This window comes from Lepisosteus platostomus, chromosome 1 (assembly GCF_059453375.1).
Source record: "Lepisosteus platostomus isolate fLepPlt1 chromosome 1, fLepPlt1.hap1, whole genome shotgun sequence".
Lineage (NCBI taxonomy): Eukaryota > Metazoa > Chordata > Actinopteri > Semionotiformes > Lepisosteidae > Lepisosteus > Lepisosteus platostomus.
Genome location: NC_142611.1, coordinates 64,270,082 through 64,289,041, shown reverse-complemented (window position 1 = coordinate 64,289,041; position 18,960 = coordinate 64,270,082). Strand labels below are relative to the sequence as shown.

Here is an 18,960-nt window from a genome sequence, read left to right as displayed (position 1 = left end):
GGATCCCCTTGTCAGAGGCGGCTCTACTCAGGGAGACCTCGTCAATCCATTCGGTAGCTCTCAGACAGGGAGCAGGATCGGCTCTGGTGCAAACACACTCGTGCGAGAGAGAGTGATAGGCAGCTCCCAGCTGCTGATTGTCAGAATCAGAAACACGGGTGAAAACGTCGAAGCACCACAAACAGGATTCCTAGAGCTTTTATATTTCCCTGGTCCAGATGCCAAGGAGAGCAGAGGTCCCAGAGTCCCAGTCCCAGGGCAATCCGACGGGCGTCTTTCAATAATTAACTGTGGAAGGGCTGGAGACTCGCCTGAGTGGCTCAGTCTTGTTGCTCATTAGCTTAATTGAGGTAATTCTAACTGTAAATGGAAGAAAGTCTGTTTTCACAGCCAGCGGGGCTCAGGGCTGCTGTAGAATCTGTAGCTGACAGCCACTAAATGCTTCTCTGGCCAAATAAGACACTCAAGTATGGTTCTCCTCTGCTCTCTGGTCTCTCTTGCCATTGGTGTGGTGCCCTGGCGGTTTAGTAGTAACTGAGTCAGATGATGGGACAGCGAATCGGGCTGGGAGGGAGAGGTAGGACACAGTTAGGGGTCCCCTGCTCCCTGTCCCTTCTTTATCTGTGGGAGGGCAGGTCTCTTACCACATTCGCTCTGATGGCCTTCAACTACAACATAGGGTTTTTGCTTTATATTCTATATTCTTCTTCCTAGCATCATGAAATCACTTCTGGACAGGCTACTATGGCTGCCCAGCAGTTTGTGCGTGACGGTGGAACAGCTGGTGCCCTCTCCCTGCTCCAGCCTGGAAGCAGAGTGGGTGCAGGGGGGGTGAGCCTGGGCCCACATGAGTCGCAGAGCCCTACTATATCGCTATCCGCCTCGACACCGAGACTAGAAAGTCAAACGCCAAGCACCAGAGTGGACACAAACATGGCAGCACATGGAATTAACGAGGGTCTTTTGTGTATCGCACAGGACCTGACGTAGATGCTCACAAAGCAGGGGGGGGTTGATTATATACTTTATGCACCGTACATCATACGTGCAGAAAATCGGGCACACATCGAGTTTTCCATGCCTGCACAAGAAATTACATCTCTGTATTTTTTTTCTCCAAATTTACCAAGTTGGTTCTCCAAGTTACGGCAGAAAGCAAATGTTCCGCAGGCACAGATTCCTTCTCTCCTGGGGTCTGTGCTCCGAGCTGTGAAACCCGAGAGGGCAGGAAGCATGCAGACAAACACTGCTGTCCACTGTGCTCAGGACTGCTCCCTGGAGTCCCCGGCCCCCCTCGTGCTGGCCTGGAGGTACCTACATTTACATGGATGCAACATGCCTCCTGGGACAGCAGGCTATTAAAAGGCAGATTGTTGGAGGCTGCTTGTAAACACAAGTGGGATCAATGCAATCAGGAGATGGGGTCTTTAAAGAGAGCCATGGTATATTTAACAAGCAATCCCAACCCCCTTTCCTCCCAATCTAACTTAATGACCAGAACAGAGCTCACGGTTCTCCTTGGAGACTCTTCTGCTCTGCTGAGCTCAAGGTTCAGTTTGTGAATCTGCAGGTGAAAAGCCGCCTGCTGATGCCCAAGTATTTCAGACCCCTGCTCCTGGGAAGGAGCTGTGCGCCGGCTGATGAGACCGGGGGGTGACCGATCCCCTCTGGCTCGAGTTCCCACGCACCCCACAACAGGATCATTCCCACGCACCCCACAACAGGATCAGACGCAACTTCCCATTCTGCAGGAACGAGCGTCTCGGGCCTAGCAGGGCGCTGCAAGGACAGGGCAGAGCCAAAGAGCCAGCTGGCTTGGGAAGACCTTGGAAACAAATTCCTGCTGCTCAGCTCCATGTAACTTTACCGTGTCCTTCCCAGATCTTCTGAAGATACAGTATGTAGCAGTGCGGTCACTCTTTCTTTGTGCTTGTCTGGAAGATGCAGAAAGGAACAGGAGACAGAAGATCCTACCCAGCTGTTTCTGGAAAGCCATCAGGGTGTTGACTTGAACAGCTTGCTCCACACTCCCGCAACCCTTGGTGTGAAGACGTGCCGCCCGTTCTTGGTTTTAAATGCACTTCCCTCCAGCTTCCACTTATGCCCTATGGTTCGTGTGTCACTTCCTTCTGAAGGAAAAGCACCGATGTGCCTGTACATGACATGTTGGGTGGCAGGTTTGTCCAGTCCTGCTTTCGTGCGAGTGAATTTTAAAAAGGAGGCATTTAACATTTGGTTGGGAGCCCCAGGCAGAGTCTGAAACCCCCAGGGGTTCAGGACATGTGCAAAGCATTGTTCCCTCGCTGCAGACACAGGGTGCAGGACAGGTGCTCCATGCCAGAAAACCACTGTGGACCAGCGCTGTTGGCCTATGTTGGCTGGCTTGAGCACCCTCTCGTTTGTGCCCGTGCTTGTGTTCCGATCCCTCTTGCAGCACAGTGACAGCCTAGCCAGAACTCAGCTCAGACAGGGCTGTCTAGACCACAGGCTAGACAAGGAGCTGACGAGTGTTAACCACATTCCGTCATGTGAACGCGGGTCTTGCCTGGTACGGGTGGGCGTCTGATCACACCGATACCCTGACCGCCTGGTTGGCAGGACCTGAATGCCAGACTTGCTTTGACTCGCTTTTGGCTCTGCGATGAAGACGGGACCCAAGTCGGACTGTGAACTTCTTGCAGAACGGTTGCGATGGGCCAGTGGCCCCTGTCCCTCCTCCCCTTGCCATGCCTCCCGTGGGCTAGGCCCCAGACAGGAGAAGCCGGGCTCGTTTATGATCCACTTAATCACCACCATGCTTGCACCCCAGGCGCTGGGTTGATCCGTTTTCATGGGAGCGATGGGGAGATCGATGCGCAGGGAGACCGGCGAGCAGGGCTGGCTTGGTGCTAACAGCCCTGCAGCAGCTGGCAGAGCTCTGGGCGGCCATGCTGGCCTACCGAGGGGCATTTCCACCTCCAACACAGGCTGCCGGCCTGCTAAAAGCACCACGTGTGCCTGCACTTTCTACTCCCTGCGCACAGCACGAACAGGCTACATCTCTGCCTCTTCCAGAGACTTCAGAGGTTTACGCAACACTGACCTGCTCCTCACCGCTGAACAAGTCTAACACCACCACAAGGTGAATTCCTGCAGCGAGGTGAAGCAGGGACTCCATTCCCTTTGTCATGCAAAAACTACACCGTACCTGTGCACAGAGATTGCTCAGCACTGCCACAAACTATTTCAGTAATGCGCCTGTGAGCGTGTAGAGGACAGGCACGCTGAGAAATGAGGCCTGTAAAGATTAGCAAGCAGATACACATGCTGTTGCCTGGTGTCTGGGAACTGGGCTTGGGAATACACACAGGGATTTATCAGTCCCAAATAACACTGCACTCCAGCCCTGCTGGGCAGAGGGGCTGGGGTCACTAAAAAGGCTGATGCACGCACAAAATTCTGAATCATCCACCTTGGCCAAAAGGGCTCTTATTTCACCTGATCGCCTATGATTTTCTGAAAAGATCAATCGCAGGCGTGCGTGTGCTACTGCCTCTCTGCTTCAGCCTCAACAGAGCACAGGCTCCTCGCGCTGGACTGCCTGATGTCAGCGGAGAAAAAAAAAAACGTTCTTGCGCCAGAAGGCTTCGCTCCCCACAAACCCTCAAGACTCTCTCGGCGTTTCAAGAGACACAAGCACTTCCAAGAAATCTGGACAGGCTTTTTGCTTCAGCCTGGGGGTTGAAATGGGAAAAGACGACATTTGCTGTCCTGCGGCAGCGGGGCTGACAGAGGGCCACGGCGGGGACGTCCAGTACCGGCTCGTTCAGCCAAGACTGACCTCACCCAGCGCTCCCAGCCCTGCGCCTCGTCCGAAGGCTCGCGGCGCTTATTCCCGGGTTTAGATCCCTCACTGAAATCTCCGGATCCACCCAGATGTGGACGGCTACCGCCGGGCTCGACAGCTGCAGCTGAACTGCACGCGAGAGGGGAGAGAGGCCACGCAGGAGCAGCGCAGGGCCCGTTGATCCACACGGAAAGCCCCTTTTGTGGACGCCGGACTGAAGAGGGGGGGGCTCCCTGAACTGGGGAGACCCCTCGTTACAGACAGGTAATGAGTGCGCTGAGCCACTCAAGCTTCCCCAAGGCCAGCGAGAGGTCCCTCCGCTGAGCCCCCAAAGCTGCCATTAGCTAACGATAATGACTGCGCCTGACAGCGGTGATTGTAATTTATAAGCTGTGCATAATTGCACATTGCTGGAAAATTATTACAAATCTATGCATTTGTCTCGGGGATACCATTAATCAAAGACAACACTTTCTCGCTCTCTCGCTTTCTTTCCAGGCCCAGAAGATTCAATAACAACAACAACAACGCAATCACGCCCCCCCCCCCCCCCAACGTCTTTCTGAAATTCAGATCGAATCTGCGTCTTTTCCGGAAGAAATCAGTCACAATTCCTGAAGAAGGAGGGGATGCTTGACAGAGGAGCAATCTACTGTGATACAGGATCAGAGCCGCTGCAGCTCCAGCACGCTGGTGCCCAGTAATCAACTGCCTGCAGACCCTGACGGACAGGTATTTGTTTTTCAAGTCCATCTTTTTCTCCTGCGTGAGAGACGAGGAGCGTGGGGCTGAAAGTCACCACCCCCACTCCACACACACCCCCCTTCTCCTGGCTCATTCATGGCCACAAAAGGCTATAGCCTTAAGCCCCCCGACTCCCCCCTCTCTGGAAAAGACGCAGGGTCTCTATTTTCTGTGCTGCAGGCTGGCCTGAGGTCATTGTGTCCACTAATATATCAAAGAACAGCTGTGCTAAAGCTCTGTGGTGACCAATCACCCTCCTGTCCATCTGTTCCCCTTTCTCTCCCTCCCTCTCCTTCCCCCCACCACTGCTCATTTTCCTCTACCTCTTTTCCATCCCTTTCTCTCTTTCTGTGGCTTTATTCCTCTCTATCCCTGCCTCTCCATATTCTCTCTATCCCTCCTCCTCCATCTCTCCATATTCCCTCTATCCCCACTCCCCGATCTCTCCCTGCCTCTCCATATTCCCTCTATCCCTCCTCCCCGATCTCTCCCTGCCTCTCCATATTCCCTCTATCCCTCCTCCCCGATCTCTCCCTGCCTCTCCATATTCCCTCTATCCCTCCTCCCCAATCTCTCCCTGTTTCTCCATATTCCCTCTATCCCACCTCCTCCATCTCTCCATATTCCCTCTATCCCTCCTCCCCGATCTCTCCCTGTTTCTCCATATTCCCTCTATCCCTCCTCCCCGATCTCTCCCTGCCTCTCCATATTCCCTCTATCCCTCCTCCTTGATCTCTCCAAATTCCCTCTACCCCCCCACTCCATGTCTTCCTGCTTCTCAGTAATCCCTCTCTCAGTCTTAAAGGGACCCTCAGCATTCCCAGTGGGCGCTATGGCCCAACACAATGTCTTTTTTATGGACTGAGCCACTAATGATGTTTCTACATTTATGTACTGAGATTCAAAAGAAACACATAAGTTAGATATCAGGATGACAACAACCGTTTTTGTAACAAGTGCCCTGGCATTTTATCGAACAGGCATGAGGTGGTAAACTCATCGTGCCGATTGACGTGCGTCATCCCAGAACCTGGACGAGCCCCTGACGGACCACTGCTCTCCGAGCCCCACACGTCACCCAGGTCTGGCGAGCGAAGCGGTCTCACTGCCCCTCGCCGGAGAGCACCGTCCTGTCGGGATCGGCCCCCCCGGGAGGCCGAGCAGGCGGTGGAGCTCCGTCTCCAGTAGCGTGTCAGACCCTCGCCGCCGCGCCCCTGAGCGGCCCACACGACACCCCGCGTCATCGCTCCGGAGGACCGGGCTCCAGTCGCTAGCAGATGGCGTTGTTCTCTCGATAAGGGTGCATATCGGCTCCTTTCTGTGTCTGTCTATGTGATCTCCAGCAGGGTTTGACATGCAGCAGGTTAAATGGTGATGCTCTGTCCCCACTCTCTGACTCAGGGGGCTGCTGTCAAAATCACTTGACTGTATCAAGGTCAGGCATCAAACAATAATTAATCTAACTGGAACATTACAATCAATATTCAAAACCAATGCACTTCATTTTCATAAAAAACATATGCAAAAATGGAGTAATAAGCATCTTTTGACACGCAGAAGGTCACCTGCAGGAGCAGGAATCAGACTCCATGCTGCAGCTGATGAGCCGATATCAGATGCACAATGTTTCGCATGTGCTACCTTTTAGCAAAACGAGCCCAGACACACAAAAATGACACTTCTAATTCCCCTTTTAGACTTCTTCAACGATTCATACAGGAGAACAGGACTAGGGAAAACCTGGAGTGGATCACATGGCAGTGGAATGGGAGTCTATTTTCCTGGCGCGACACAGCCTCACTCTGCAGCCAGCGTGACAGAGACACGACGAGAGCCATCTGACAGGCATCTGTCAAGCCAACAAAATCTGTGCATGTCTGTGCATAAAGCAACCCATGCAGCCATTTTTCAACCGCTTCTGTCAATTCGGGGCCGCAGGGGAGCTGGAGTCTATCCCAGCAAGGCAGGGTAACCCTGGATGGGACGTTAGTCCGTCTCAGGACACACACACAGACACAAACATTCCCACTCACACCAGGGCCAGCGTTCTCACCTACCAGTGGTTTTGGACTGTAGCCAGAAACTACCTGGAGGATACCACCAGGAACATGCAGACTCCACGCAGATAGCACCCCAGGCCCCAGCACTGCGAGGGATTTATTGTAACTACTGTGCTAGCATTTGTGCATAAAATCTTTCCTTAAATCTTGCAGTTGGCTGCCAGACCTAATTAACAATTCTGTTGTAATCAGTATCACTATATCAACCTAACATACTGTACATATACACACTACTGTATTTAAGTGCTGGCTAACCAGTGTAAGGTTAGGAGAGAGCTCCCCAGGTCCCGGGGCAGAGACTAGAACCAGGAAGGTGCTGTGCTAACTGAATACTCTGGGTCCATGTGCGGCACAGCACATCTTCAAACACATCGAGGTCCACCAAAGACCACACAGCGCAACCCTTCAGAAAGACTCAGCTTGAAACGCGACAGAAGAAGAGAGAGGACTATACAGATACCAGGTACAGGTATTCAGAAACCTCAGTGGAACTGATAAAGTTAACCCAGCAAATCTCTTCAGAATCGGCAGTGGGACACCAACCAGAAGACACAAGTGGAAACTACAGGGAAGTGCATTCAAAACCACGAACAGGAGCCACTTCTTTACACAAAGGGTGATGGGAGCATGGAGCAAGCTGCCCCACTATGTTTTTGAAGACATTACCCTGGTATGTTTCAGGAAACTGCTGGATGAGATCCTCTAATCACAACGGGAGGAGTTACTTTACACAAAGGGTTGTGGGGGACTGGAACAAATTACCTAGTCATGTTGTTAATGAATCAATCAATTAATTACTGACTTCTAAATTGCTTGAAGGCCGAATGGCTCCTCCCAGCCGTAAACCCTGTTCTTATGTTAAACGCAAAGAGCGATTTGGAGTTTATGAACGAATTTGCCAAAATCTGAATCAAACAGTAACAGGAGAAAGAATACAAATGAGGCTCTATTAAGGCCTTAACTGTCTCCAGAAGGGTGCCCAGGTAACCAGCCTGGACAGCACAGCCGGATCACGGGTGCCAGACAGCTACAACTCTCCATCTACAGTCCTCCCAGAGCGACAGCAAAATTATTTCAGAGAGGAGAAGAAGACACAGGCACTTTTTAAACCGTAAGGGAGGAGACTGGGCACAGGCGCAGGAGAGAGTCCGACTACATCTCCTGCCCTTTTCTGTGAAATACCCAGCGATCGGGGAGGCCCAGTCGTTTCTTTAACCCCTGCGCCCACACAGGCAGATCGAGGAAGAGGAGGAGAGCGTGCAAGGCGCTGGGAGTCGAGGGAGCCCTGGCGGATCCATCCCGACCCCGGCTCGAACCCGCGCTGCCTAGACCACGTGGCTCAAACTGCACTCGGCGCACGTGCCTCCCTGGCAGAGCTGTACGGTCTTTCACAGCACGTTTTCCCAACCGCATGACTCGGCACTATAGCCGTGGGACAAGTGCAAGTGGTTCCCCATTCCTAAATAAAGACTCCCGTTTTAAAAATGGAACTGCCGCTCTTAGAGAACCCCAGCATCGTTCTGTACTCTCTCCTCTCGGCAGCTCCCCCCTTGGCTCTCTTCGGTTCCTGCATCGAGCAACAACAAATCTCACGCTTCAGCTACGGCGCCTGAAACCGGAGGTCAAAGCCCCCACCGCCCGTCACGCGCCAATCTGGGCAGCTTTCGATGCTGCTCAAGCTCTCAAAACTGGAAACTGCATCTCCGTACAGGGACGGAAGCGCTCCGTGCCCTGTGAACAGAAGAGAGTTCGTTCTCAACCCCGAGCGCCGGTCAGCTACAGCCCTGTTACAGCTGTGAAAGGCAAACAGCCACGTCTCTGCTGTCTGCAGCTAATCTGGCAGCCATGCTGCCCTGCAGGACACAAACACTCCCGGTGAACTGGAAACCAGGTGTGGGGGACAGAGCAACAACAAGACTCTAGCAGCGTGCAGTGGGCTAAAAGACTGGGGAGACTGCACTCAAACCTGGGGGGCACTGCAAGTGGCCCCCCTAAATCTCAACATGGGCCCACATTTAACTCACATCCCAACAACATTGAATATACTCAGGAAGATCCCATTCTTCTACACAGCTGATGGAGAGCCACTTGTATTTATACCACTAATATTGATGGTCTGTCTCTCTCGCGGGAGTTTCTATATACAGTATTCTCTCGTCACCTTCTAAGAGAAGTTTCTCTAGAAACAGAATGTGGTGAGGGCCTGGGAGAGATCCCTGTGTATGGCTCTAAAATTAAAATGTTTACTAGCCTGTTTCACTGACAAGATCGCCACAAGGCACTGTGCAAGGGCCTGTGGGAAATATGTTAATTGAGGTGTTTAAAAATGACAAAAACAGGTTTATGGGGAAGAAAGACAGAGGGAACAAGAACGATGGGAGGTTTAAAATGAGCCGTGGTTCCTCAGCAGAAGACCAAGTCAAACTGCGTGACCAAACAGTGGCAGAAGAGTGGCGCCCTCCAAACAAAACCCAAAGACAGTCTGAGGGGGTCTGAGTTTGAGCCGTGTTCCTCACGCAGACTGAACCAGAGCGTTTTCCCATCGGAATCGTTCGGGACTGGGAACTGGATACCCAGTGTTTACCGATGACAAAGTGTTTGCCGATGCAGAGTGAGCAGCTCGGAGCCGAGCTTCGAACAAGCGAGTCGTCTACTGGGGCTGCTGTGTGAGGGGCCGAGAGATCGCTCCTGACCTGGGCCGACCGCTTCACAGGCTGTAAAGTCTGCCGGGCTTTCAGCGGGGGCAACACGGGGGGTGCCGGCACAGACATCTGAAGGGCGTTTAGGAGCCCAGGCGGATTTGAAAGTTTAGGGGTGTCTGTGATCAGAACGTAGGAATGGTTAAGGGACGAGAGGAGGGGGTTCGGCCCTCCTGGCCCGTTGGGTGCTTAACGAAGAGACACGAGCTGCCTTTCTGGTGCTGGAGCAATCGGGTCTGCGGGTCAGGGACTTCCAGAATCACCTGGGGGACATTTAGCGCAAGCAGTGCTGTAACAGGTCACAGTTCACAGCACCTTGAGAGGCAGATAAAGCCGTGGAGAGTCAGGGGTATCAGACAGCCTGCACACAGCACCAGTCCTGTCTACAGGGCGTACGAGCTCTTGGCAAATTCATGTGTGCTCGGCAAGTATGTCAAACCGACACCACAGCTGTGACGCGTTGAGACGTGCACATGAAATATTTGCAGGAGTTGCGAGTGAGAGCTCAGTCCTGCCCCGACTCCCTTCGGAAACGCACCTCAGCCCTGGAATTAGGGGATTCCAGGCGGCCCGAGAGCTCAGGATGGATCAGAGAAAGAAGAAACTGCCTCGCTTGCCAGCACATCTTCCTTCCCGTCGGGACAGGGGAGAGAGGGCGGCCGGCGCCAGCATGGACCCGGCAAGGAGGGAAGCTGAGAAGAGGGATCAGGAGCCGGAAAAAACCTGCGGCAGCACTCCCGTGTCTGTATATCCGTACGGAGAAGCGCTAGGATGTGCAGTGCTTCCAAAGCTCCTGTGCTTGTGCTGCAGACTGTCAGTGAGCCTTACAAAACAAGAGCAGAGCGAGCCACTGAGACGGCCGCCTCGAATTCTGTACTGCTCACAGTTCGAAATCCGTCTTGTCCCTCTAACTTGGAGAGTGGGGCACGCCGAAGGGGCAGGGTGCAGCAGTAATCCTGTTAAGGATCATCTGTTAATTTAGCCTGAGCGCACCACAGATCCTTTCAGGATATACAAAGAGCAAAACACAACTAATGGCGTCTCCCACTCAGGGACCCCAACCCCTGCCTTATCCTTAAGAAAATGAGAAAGAGTACAAAAAAAAGTGAGAGGAGGCATATTTATTCCAGGATCTCAACAGTGTGGCTGGGCTGCCTGTTCCACACCCCCACCACTATTTTGGTAAAGACGTGCCTCCTGTTTCGTTTCTTAAAGGCACTTCCCCCTGTGAACTGTGGTTCGTGGTTGAATACTTGTCTCAGGCGGGTCCCCTCGCAGGCCTCTGTGCTCAAGACTAGAAAGGCCTGTCAGTGCAGGAGGCAGTGGGCTAGCGCAGCTGTGCTGTGGCTACTCTGAAAATAGCCGTGGCATGTGGTGCCGTGTGCAGCATGTGCACTCTGCAACAGCTGAGCGCTGGGGAAGATCATGACTTTCATTCTCTTTTGAGGAAGGACACCGGCTTCCTGCTCCTGCTGGGCCCCTACTGGCCCTGCCTGCCTGCAATGGGCCCCGGATCAACACTACTCAACTGCACGTCCAAGTGAGCTTCCGCTACCTGGTGTCTCGTGCAGATCAGGCTTTGCACAGATACTGTCCAGCCAGGGCAGGGGAGCGGGGAGTTCCAGACTTGCAGGAACCTGTGCCGTGCTGTCCCACCCCGGAAGCACACGACGCAGGATGAGAGTGGGAAGACGAGGCTGCTATCAGCTTGGACGGCATGCCGATCCGCCGCTGGCCCACGCAGAAAGGGGCGATTTAGAGTAGTCAATCACACCCTGTGTCACCGTGTGCTTGGCACCCTGAGAACCGGGAGGACATGCAGACTCCACACAGAAGGGCCACCACTGATTGCCACATCACTGCACCGGCTGGCTCAACAGCCCACCCAGCCACACAGAAGAGAAGGGGGAGTTCAGGGCAAGCTGCCCGGTCTGTCTAGTCCATGTACACGGGTAACGCAAGCATCTATTGATTGCATCCCAAATTGGAAACCATAGGAGCAGCACAGCTAACGTGACCCGGGAGACCAGGACAACTGCAGTGAGGAAATCAGACTTCCAGGGTAACCAGGAAAAACTACCGTGAAGATCGGTTTCAGGTTTAAACCTGCGGCACAGCTCAGGTAGGAACTGAATGAAGAGGTAGAAGAGACAATATACTGACTTGAAGATGGCCTGTGCACACTTCCCCACATCAGCGTAACAAGCCTGAACGCGGTGTTCAGTTTATATGTACGGAATGTGGACTGGACCACACTGCAGTGCAATGGGACTGGATCTGATCTGTCAATCTCAAGGGATTTCCAGGCTTCTGGATAGAGCCCCTTGCAGTCCTTTATTTCTGCACAACCCTGTCTCAGCTCCCGCCTCCTGATTCACCATGTATCCGAAAAACTCCGGCAGGGAGGCGGGATGATATGGACCGTTTCAGAAATCCACACGAACGCCTTCCAACCGCAGAGGGACTGTGCCTTATTACGATCCGGCTGGCTCCTTTTCGGAGGCCTGGAAACGAACAGGCACCGAGGAAGGGGGTCAGTAAGAAGCCGGGAGTTTAGCTTTGATGCGGAGGGAAAACACGAAAAGCATGCGTCTTTTGGAAAAGAATAAAAAAACAAGGCCAACTCCTTCCCGTGTGACATCACCCTACTCGCGGAAGCCTGCAGTCCCTCCCGCTGTCACCTCTGACCCCCCCCCGCGCGGAGGTCCGCGGCCCTCCACCTCGCTCCGCGAGCCCTCAAGACACACACCGCCGTGACATCCTGCCCAGTACGCACACCACACACAACGCCACGCACGGCCAGCGTCGCAGAAGCACTGCCCCATGCTGCTGCCTGAACAATGCTGCCTTATTTTCCCCGAGACACTTTAAAGACTCTGGCGCTGGTCTCTGCCACGCTGAAGGAGTGGTGGGAGTGTTCGGAGCTGGGGGGGGGGGGGGGCGGGCTGGGAATTCTCCGAGGCTCCGGGGGTAGGAGGGGCAGGAGAAGAAGGGATGAAGACAGGGAGCATGGGGGAGAGGAGGGAGAGAGAGAGAGAGTGGGAGAACAAGAGAGGTGAGCGGCGCTTGTGAAATTCCACCCGTCAGGGCGGCTCGGGAGCTCAGCTGTTAAAGTCATTAGCAAGTCCTCTCTCCCTCTCTCCCTCTCTCTCTCTTTCTCTTTTTCTCTCTCTCTCTGTGTCCTGTAATGAAATCTGAGGGTCCCAGAGAAGCCCCCCCACACACCCCACCACCTCCCCTCCCCTCTCCAGATCCTCACTGATCCCTGCAGCCTGTCCGGGGCTTCCTGGAGCCCGTCTAGTGTCAAATCCCGGGAAGACAGGGAGATGTGGAGTCCCGGCTCGGACACGGGAGACTGGAGCACAGCCCACAGGGGCAGCGGGACCATCCCTCTCTCCCGTCCCGCGGCCCCCTGCTCGCTGCCCATCCGCACCAGAGCCGCGCGAACGTTCGAGTCGCATTCTTATCGCAAGAAGCCCCCCGGACCCCCAGCACCACGACCAGCCCTCGGGTTTGCTAATGCTGCTCAACTGCATTCCAGGCTCCGCGCCACAGCCAAACCTGAAGCCCGGCATTTCTGTCCGTTTGCAATTGCCACGATTTCTTTTAGGATGCATGCATGCAGAAAGGTAAGGCAAAATAAAGGAGGCATGGTACTTACTATAGGGGACAATGGGACTCAGCATTCTGTGGCACTGGTCTCTTTTTAAGACGGTAGTTTCTGCACAATCAATCCCAGATCAGTTCCAGTCCGGCTGCGCTCCATTCGTGCTGCCTGCGATCGGTGAGTCTCCCACAGCCAACAGCCCTGCAACTGAATGGGAAAGCCAGCGGTTCAGTGCTCCAGGACCTCCAGGACACACACACACACTGACACACGCGCTCACGCGCGCACACACACAGCCACACGCGCACGGGCGCGCGTGTGCGCACACACACACACAGAATGGTATTTATTAGGAATGGCCAGCAAAGCAGGCATTTAGCTGATTGCTGAGAAGTATCCAAACAGCACAGGAGAAGCAAAAGGGGGGCTTTATCAATCGTGCCAGGAGACAGGCGCACAAAGTCAGTTGAGCAAAAGGAGCTGCTCTGCGCTGGCAAAAGCATCCCTTTCGCTTAAAAAATAAACAGCAAGGAAACGACCGAGGAGCAGCTGGCTTGACTGGAAGGGTTTTAAATGTGTGCGACGAGAGCACTGCTCCAGCTTGCACAGACAGCTACACTTTGACCCCAAAGGCACAGAAACCAGGCTGGATCATGCAGAAATGAGCCCACAGCACAGGACCACAGGACAGGACATGACAGGACAGGACATGACAGGACAGGACCACAGGACAGGACAGGACACCACAGCTCAGCACAGGACAGGACAGGACAGGACAGGACAGGACAGGACAGGACACCACAGCTCAACGCAGGTCAGGACCACAGGACAGAACAGGACAGCACAGAACCACAGGACAGGACAGGACAGCACAGCACAGAACCACAGGACAGGACAGGACCACAGGACAGGACCGGACAGCACAGAACCACAGGACAGGACAGGCTCGCCACAACACACCGCCTTGCAATTCAGCCCAGTCCGAGCCGAAGGACAGAGGCGCGTGTGAGCATGGCCAAGTGTCCACAAGACACCCTTTTAAAAACAGGAATGAGCCCCGCCAAAGCCGGGCCCTGCTCTGAATTGGAGGGATCGATACCGACAGGGACAACAGCTGAGGCATTCCCAAAAAATAAACCCGCGATGTCCCGGGATCTGGGCAGGTCCGCTCGGGCCCGGGAGCCTTGACCACACGGCGGGGGCCAGGCGGCGCGTGCGTGCGTGCGTGCGTGCGTGCGTGCGTGCCGGCGCTCCCACTTCTCCTCATGGATAAACACAGAGGCGGGGGGGCTGCACATCCATTGCAAAGAGGAATCCCAACACCCCCTCCCTCCCTCCCTCCAGAGCTCAGTCTCTACTCCGGTTGCGGAGCAGAGGGGCAGAGGACCACTCCCGGGGACAGGGGGTCTTAACAAACACGCCCCGGAACGGGACCACCTGCCCGGCGCCGGCTTACCTCCTCGTGCCCGAGCTTCAGCGCCCAGGACCCCGGCGGCGCAGCGATTGCCCCTTCGCGCTGAGCAGACTGAGCTGTGCGACCTGCCGATCTTTTCCACACGCAGGACAGGACTCCCTCTCCCCGCGGCCACAGAGCAGCACACAAGTCTCCCCTCCCCTCCCCCCTGCTCTCCCGCCCCATCCCCCTCTCCCACTCGCTGCTTTTTGTTCAAACTATTTCAGCGGAGAGGGGAGTGGAGAGAAGTGACCAATCTAGCATGGAGAGTGGAGAGCGGAGAGCGGAGAGCAGAGAGAGGGCTCGTAGCCTCTCGCCTGGCCAGAGACAGAGGGGAGGGGGAGCAGGACAGACAGCGAACGAGCTGACTTCGGCTCTGGGAATCGGGGAAGAATGCTGCCAGTGGGAGGAGGTGGGGGGGGTGGCAGTTTTCGGGAAGGACTGTCCCTTTCGCGGTTTCGGTGTGCCTTTTGCACGGGTTGGGAGGGGTGTGGAGGGGAGGGAGCTCGACCCGTCGACCCCGCGCTGCGCCCCCAGAGCTCGGGCTTTGTGCTTCAGTTCACACTTATAGGAAGTCCAATTATCCTCAATGAATCCTATTGATCCCCCCGCCGGATCGATCGGCGGAGCGCGGAGCAGAGGAGACCGGCAGGGGATGCGGGCGACCAGCCGCGATCCTGGATCGCAATTCCCCCCCACGCACAGCGCGTGGCGGGCTCATCTGTCCAGAACCACGAGTGGCCCGGGCCCCATCACCTGCCGGGTCCGACAGACCTGCGCCGGGGCTCGCGGCTCTCTGCGCTGCTCGGCAGGTGTCTGTCCGAGGACAGAAGAGGGGTTTAATGGAGGGGCCGAGCGGCCGAGCCAGCGGGAAGAGGCACACGGGCACGCGGGGGCCGTCCCGGGAAACGACATTCCCGGCACGCGGCTGCGCGAGGGGCTCGCGGGAGGCTTGCTGGTTCCGGGACGCACGCCCCGAGAGCAGCTTCTGGCCCGGCCCGTGCCAGCTGTGGTCCCCAGGGCGTGTGGGGCAGCAGGCTCCGAGGGGCCCGTGTGTGTGTGTGTGTGCGTGTGTGCGTGTGCGGCCCTGCCCCGGCCCTACCCAGCTGCCGGGCTGTTTTTAGACCAGGGCCCGCGGCGGCCAGCTCGGGTTACGCAGCCCCGTAAACACTCCCGCTGACACACAGCCCACACACCCGCGCACGCTCCTTCCACACGCACACCTGCGCCACCGCCATCCCAGCGCTGGCGGAGCAGCGGCCAGAAAACGAACGAGTCAGGGGCTGAGGGCCTGAGAGCGCAGGGGGGCACGGCATTTCGTCGCCAGCAACTCCTGCTGTCGCTGTATCGTTGTGCGTTCGATACATAAACTCTGATTGAAGAAAAGCGGCGTGGTGCAACTGTTCATTGCTTCCCCCCTGTGCACTTCCTGGACCTGGCCTCCCCAGGAAGAGAACCGCTCATGAACGCCCCCCGTGAACACCCCAAAAACAGGTCAAACAGAAGGAAGAAACTGCAGCACGATCGAGGTCTGCTTCATACTCAACGGACCTTACTGTACTGTTCTGAGCGCAGCAATCAGGTTAGTCATCCATGTACAGAGGTGATTCTACAACAGAGGAATGAATTTTAAAAGGGGATTAGGTCTTCACGGGACATTAGCCTAATGAAGATGAAGGATGCCCCCCCCCCCCAGCTGTGGGCCTGCTGTAGCCTCTGGACGCCAAATTACTGTTACTAAGAGGTGAGCGTTCTGAGCAGAGAGCCAATCGCTGCCAACAGGCTACTGAATTTCACTCCGCCAGCCTCCAAGAGATGTTAGATGTTACTAAAGACAAAACTGCTTCATGAACGTCTCTCTCCATCCCATACTTGTAAACACTGAAGGCTTAACACCTAACTCGGGCTTTCACTAGTGCTAGCAGAACGCCAGTCAACACTACAAACCAGGTTTGAGCATTCCTTCATTGTCATTGATGACGAGATGCCCTCCTTCAGCCCCTAAAACCGTGGGCTTCCTTACTCAAAGAGTTGTGGGAGTGTGAAACAGATCTGGACAACATATGGATGAAAACCAGGAACAGGTGAGCAGTGCTGGTAGATTCCCTCAGGGCCTTGAGACTCCATTTCTCAATCAGCTAGAGAGGAAAACCCATCTGTCTTGGGAGAGCTTCATGATTTTTAAGGATTTTCCTTTTCCTGGGATTCAGTAAACTGCAAACACTCCATCCACATACAGATTGCTCCATTATTTAAAAAATATATATCTTCTGTAGTATCATATCCCGGTTGGAACAGCTTCCAGCCTTGGATGCAGAGCCACCGTGCAGCCAGGAGCAGCGATGCAGGTTTCAGGAATGGGCAGGTTCCTGGAAACATTATCCAGGAGAGATGAATTCCTCTATCAGACACGTCAGGATAGGGGTGACCTGTATCCCGCCTCGCTGACATTTTAAGACGTTCACCCTCAGCCCAGTGAGCCCCTCTTTAGAGAGCCTGGTGAGATCAAGGGGGGCTCCACAGTGGTTCAGCCGGTACTGGCATACTGTGCATCTAAGTGCCCCTTGAGCTCTGTGACCCACGTGTCACTGGTTCGAACCTGGGTCATGCCCAACACTAGCCAACAGTGACTGGGATCCCCTAGCGGTGGCATTCAGCCAGGGGGTAGAGGGTGGCAACACAGTGCCCCCCGTGGCCTCTCGGCGTGCTGTTGGTGAGGGACGCACCTCCTCTTCATTCAGCGCTGATCCTCTGGTATGAGGCTGCGTCACCTGTGATGTGGTACAATCTATACGTGACGCCCAGGAGTCTGCTAGCACTTCCTCACTCACTCCCGTGTGCGCTAGCGGGGTTTGTAGCCATGAACACCTTGAAGAACTGCGATCCCAGCAGTGCCCATGGTGACGAAATCTCTTATGTACTGTATTGTAATCAGGTATATACTGGGCACTAGACTTTTAAGTAGATTTTGGTCATCTTTTTGAGCAAAATCTTGGTGTTGTGTTGAATATGCCCCGTGTTACTGGCTGATAAGGACCAGTCTCTGCAGTGGGATGTCATTTCACTTTGCTGGTGGGGCAAAGAAAAGCCACCAAAACTCTGAAAAACCTTTTCAGGGGTATCGAGGGCCAGACGAAACCCGATGCCCTGCAGCTGCCCGGGGGGATTGAGGGGTTTTATAACAGTGGAGCTCAGCTGTTTATTACTGCGATTCCTTGTTTAACAGCTGAAAATTGCCAGATCAGAAGAGTCGGAGCTGATTGGAGTTCAGGAGGGGTGCTTGGGGTCCTCTCCCTTTATCGCCGTGGCAGAAACATGCCAAGCAGCATCCATCCAGTTTCACTGGACTTGCGTTGGCAGGAAGAGCAGGAGAGCACTTCACCCTGCTGATTACCCAGACGTCACAAGGAGGGGCAGCGGGGCATAAAGGAAATACTGGCCAACGCCACCTTGGGCAGACCGCTGCAAAGGTACGGTAAGCTGCAGTCAGCCAAGGTCACAGCTCAGAGTGGCAAAGGGAAAGTAAAGCAGGTGCATGGGCTGAACCACAGGAAAGACACCAAGATGTCCTAAAAATGCAACCTGGCAGGCTTTTTCCTGCCATGTGGGCAACCATCATCTACAGCGAAGCCCAAAAGTGTCTGACCTGAACCGCAGCACTGCAGCCTGCAGGGAGTGTGGGCTGCACTCCACAGCGCCGCGCTCCTGGGAAGGGCGTGCCGTCCTTCAGGACTGGCCTGGTCAGGGAGCGGCACTGACGCGGCCCGCGCCGCTCCGTGCTGAGAGGGGCTGCGATTCCGGAGCAGGGCGAAGGAGGGTCCCCTGGCGGGGCGCCATTGAAGTGGCTCTTTTGTTTTCCACCTCCACTCCAGCAGTGAAAGAAGAGCCAGATGACAGCAGTTTAACCCCCTAATTAAAGCCAGAGGTGAGCTAATCCACTTGTGCGGGAGGGCAGCAGAGGGTCAGGGTGACAGCACAGCCCCTCCCCCCACCCCACACAGGTCCTGGGAGAGCCAAGCCTCTGCTATATTCCACACTCTCCAGCATTCAGCACATTCCTGCACTGCGCACTCGCACATGTTCAACACCCAAATACAGCTCGCGGTCTCCCGTCTCTCCCCTCCAATACTCCGCACGGTCTCCCGTCTCTCCCTCCCTATACTCCGCGCGCTTTTCCCTGTCTCTCCCCTCCTATACTCCGCGCGGTCTCCCGTCTCTCCCCTCCTATACTCCGCGCGCGGTCTCCCATCTCTCCCCTCCTATACTCCGCGCAGTCTCCCGTCTCTCCCTTCCTATACTCCGCGCGGTCTCCCGTCTCTCCCTCCCTATACTCCGCGCGCGGTCTCCCGTCTCTCCCCTCCTATACTCTGCACGCGGTCTCCTGTCTATCCCCTCCTATACTCTGCGTGCGCTCCCCTGTCTCTCCCTTCCTATACTCCGCGCGCGGTCTCCCGTCTCTCCCCTCCTATACTCCGCGTGCGCTCCCCTGTCTCTCCCTTCCTATACTCTGCGCACGCTCCCCTCTTCCTCACTTACTATACTCTGCGCACGCTCCCCTCTTCCTCACTTCC

The 18,960-nt window shown here is 55.1% G+C and overlaps 1 protein-coding gene across 3 annotated transcripts in view; it reads right to left on the bottom strand.

Moving 5' to 3' along the window:
- The window catches only part of fignl2 (fidgetin like 2), a 39,553-nt gene that overhangs the window by 11,071 nt on the left and 9,522 nt on the right, over positions 1-18,960 (bottom strand). For 2 of the 3 annotated variants that reach the window (XR_015939155.1, XM_088633511.1), the window contains exons 1-2: positions 14,393-18,571; positions 12,991-13,143 (exon numbers count right to left, since the gene is read on the bottom strand). Coding sequence is in view for 2 of the 3 variants with exons in the window: in XM_088633511.1 (XP_088489637.1) it covers positions 12,991-13,015 (25 nt within the window). In the remaining variant the exon portion in view is untranslated. Of the gene's footprint in view, positions 1-12,990; positions 13,144-14,392; positions 18,572-18,960 lie in introns of those variants that run through there. The other variant, XM_088633512.1, reaches the window with a different exon arrangement.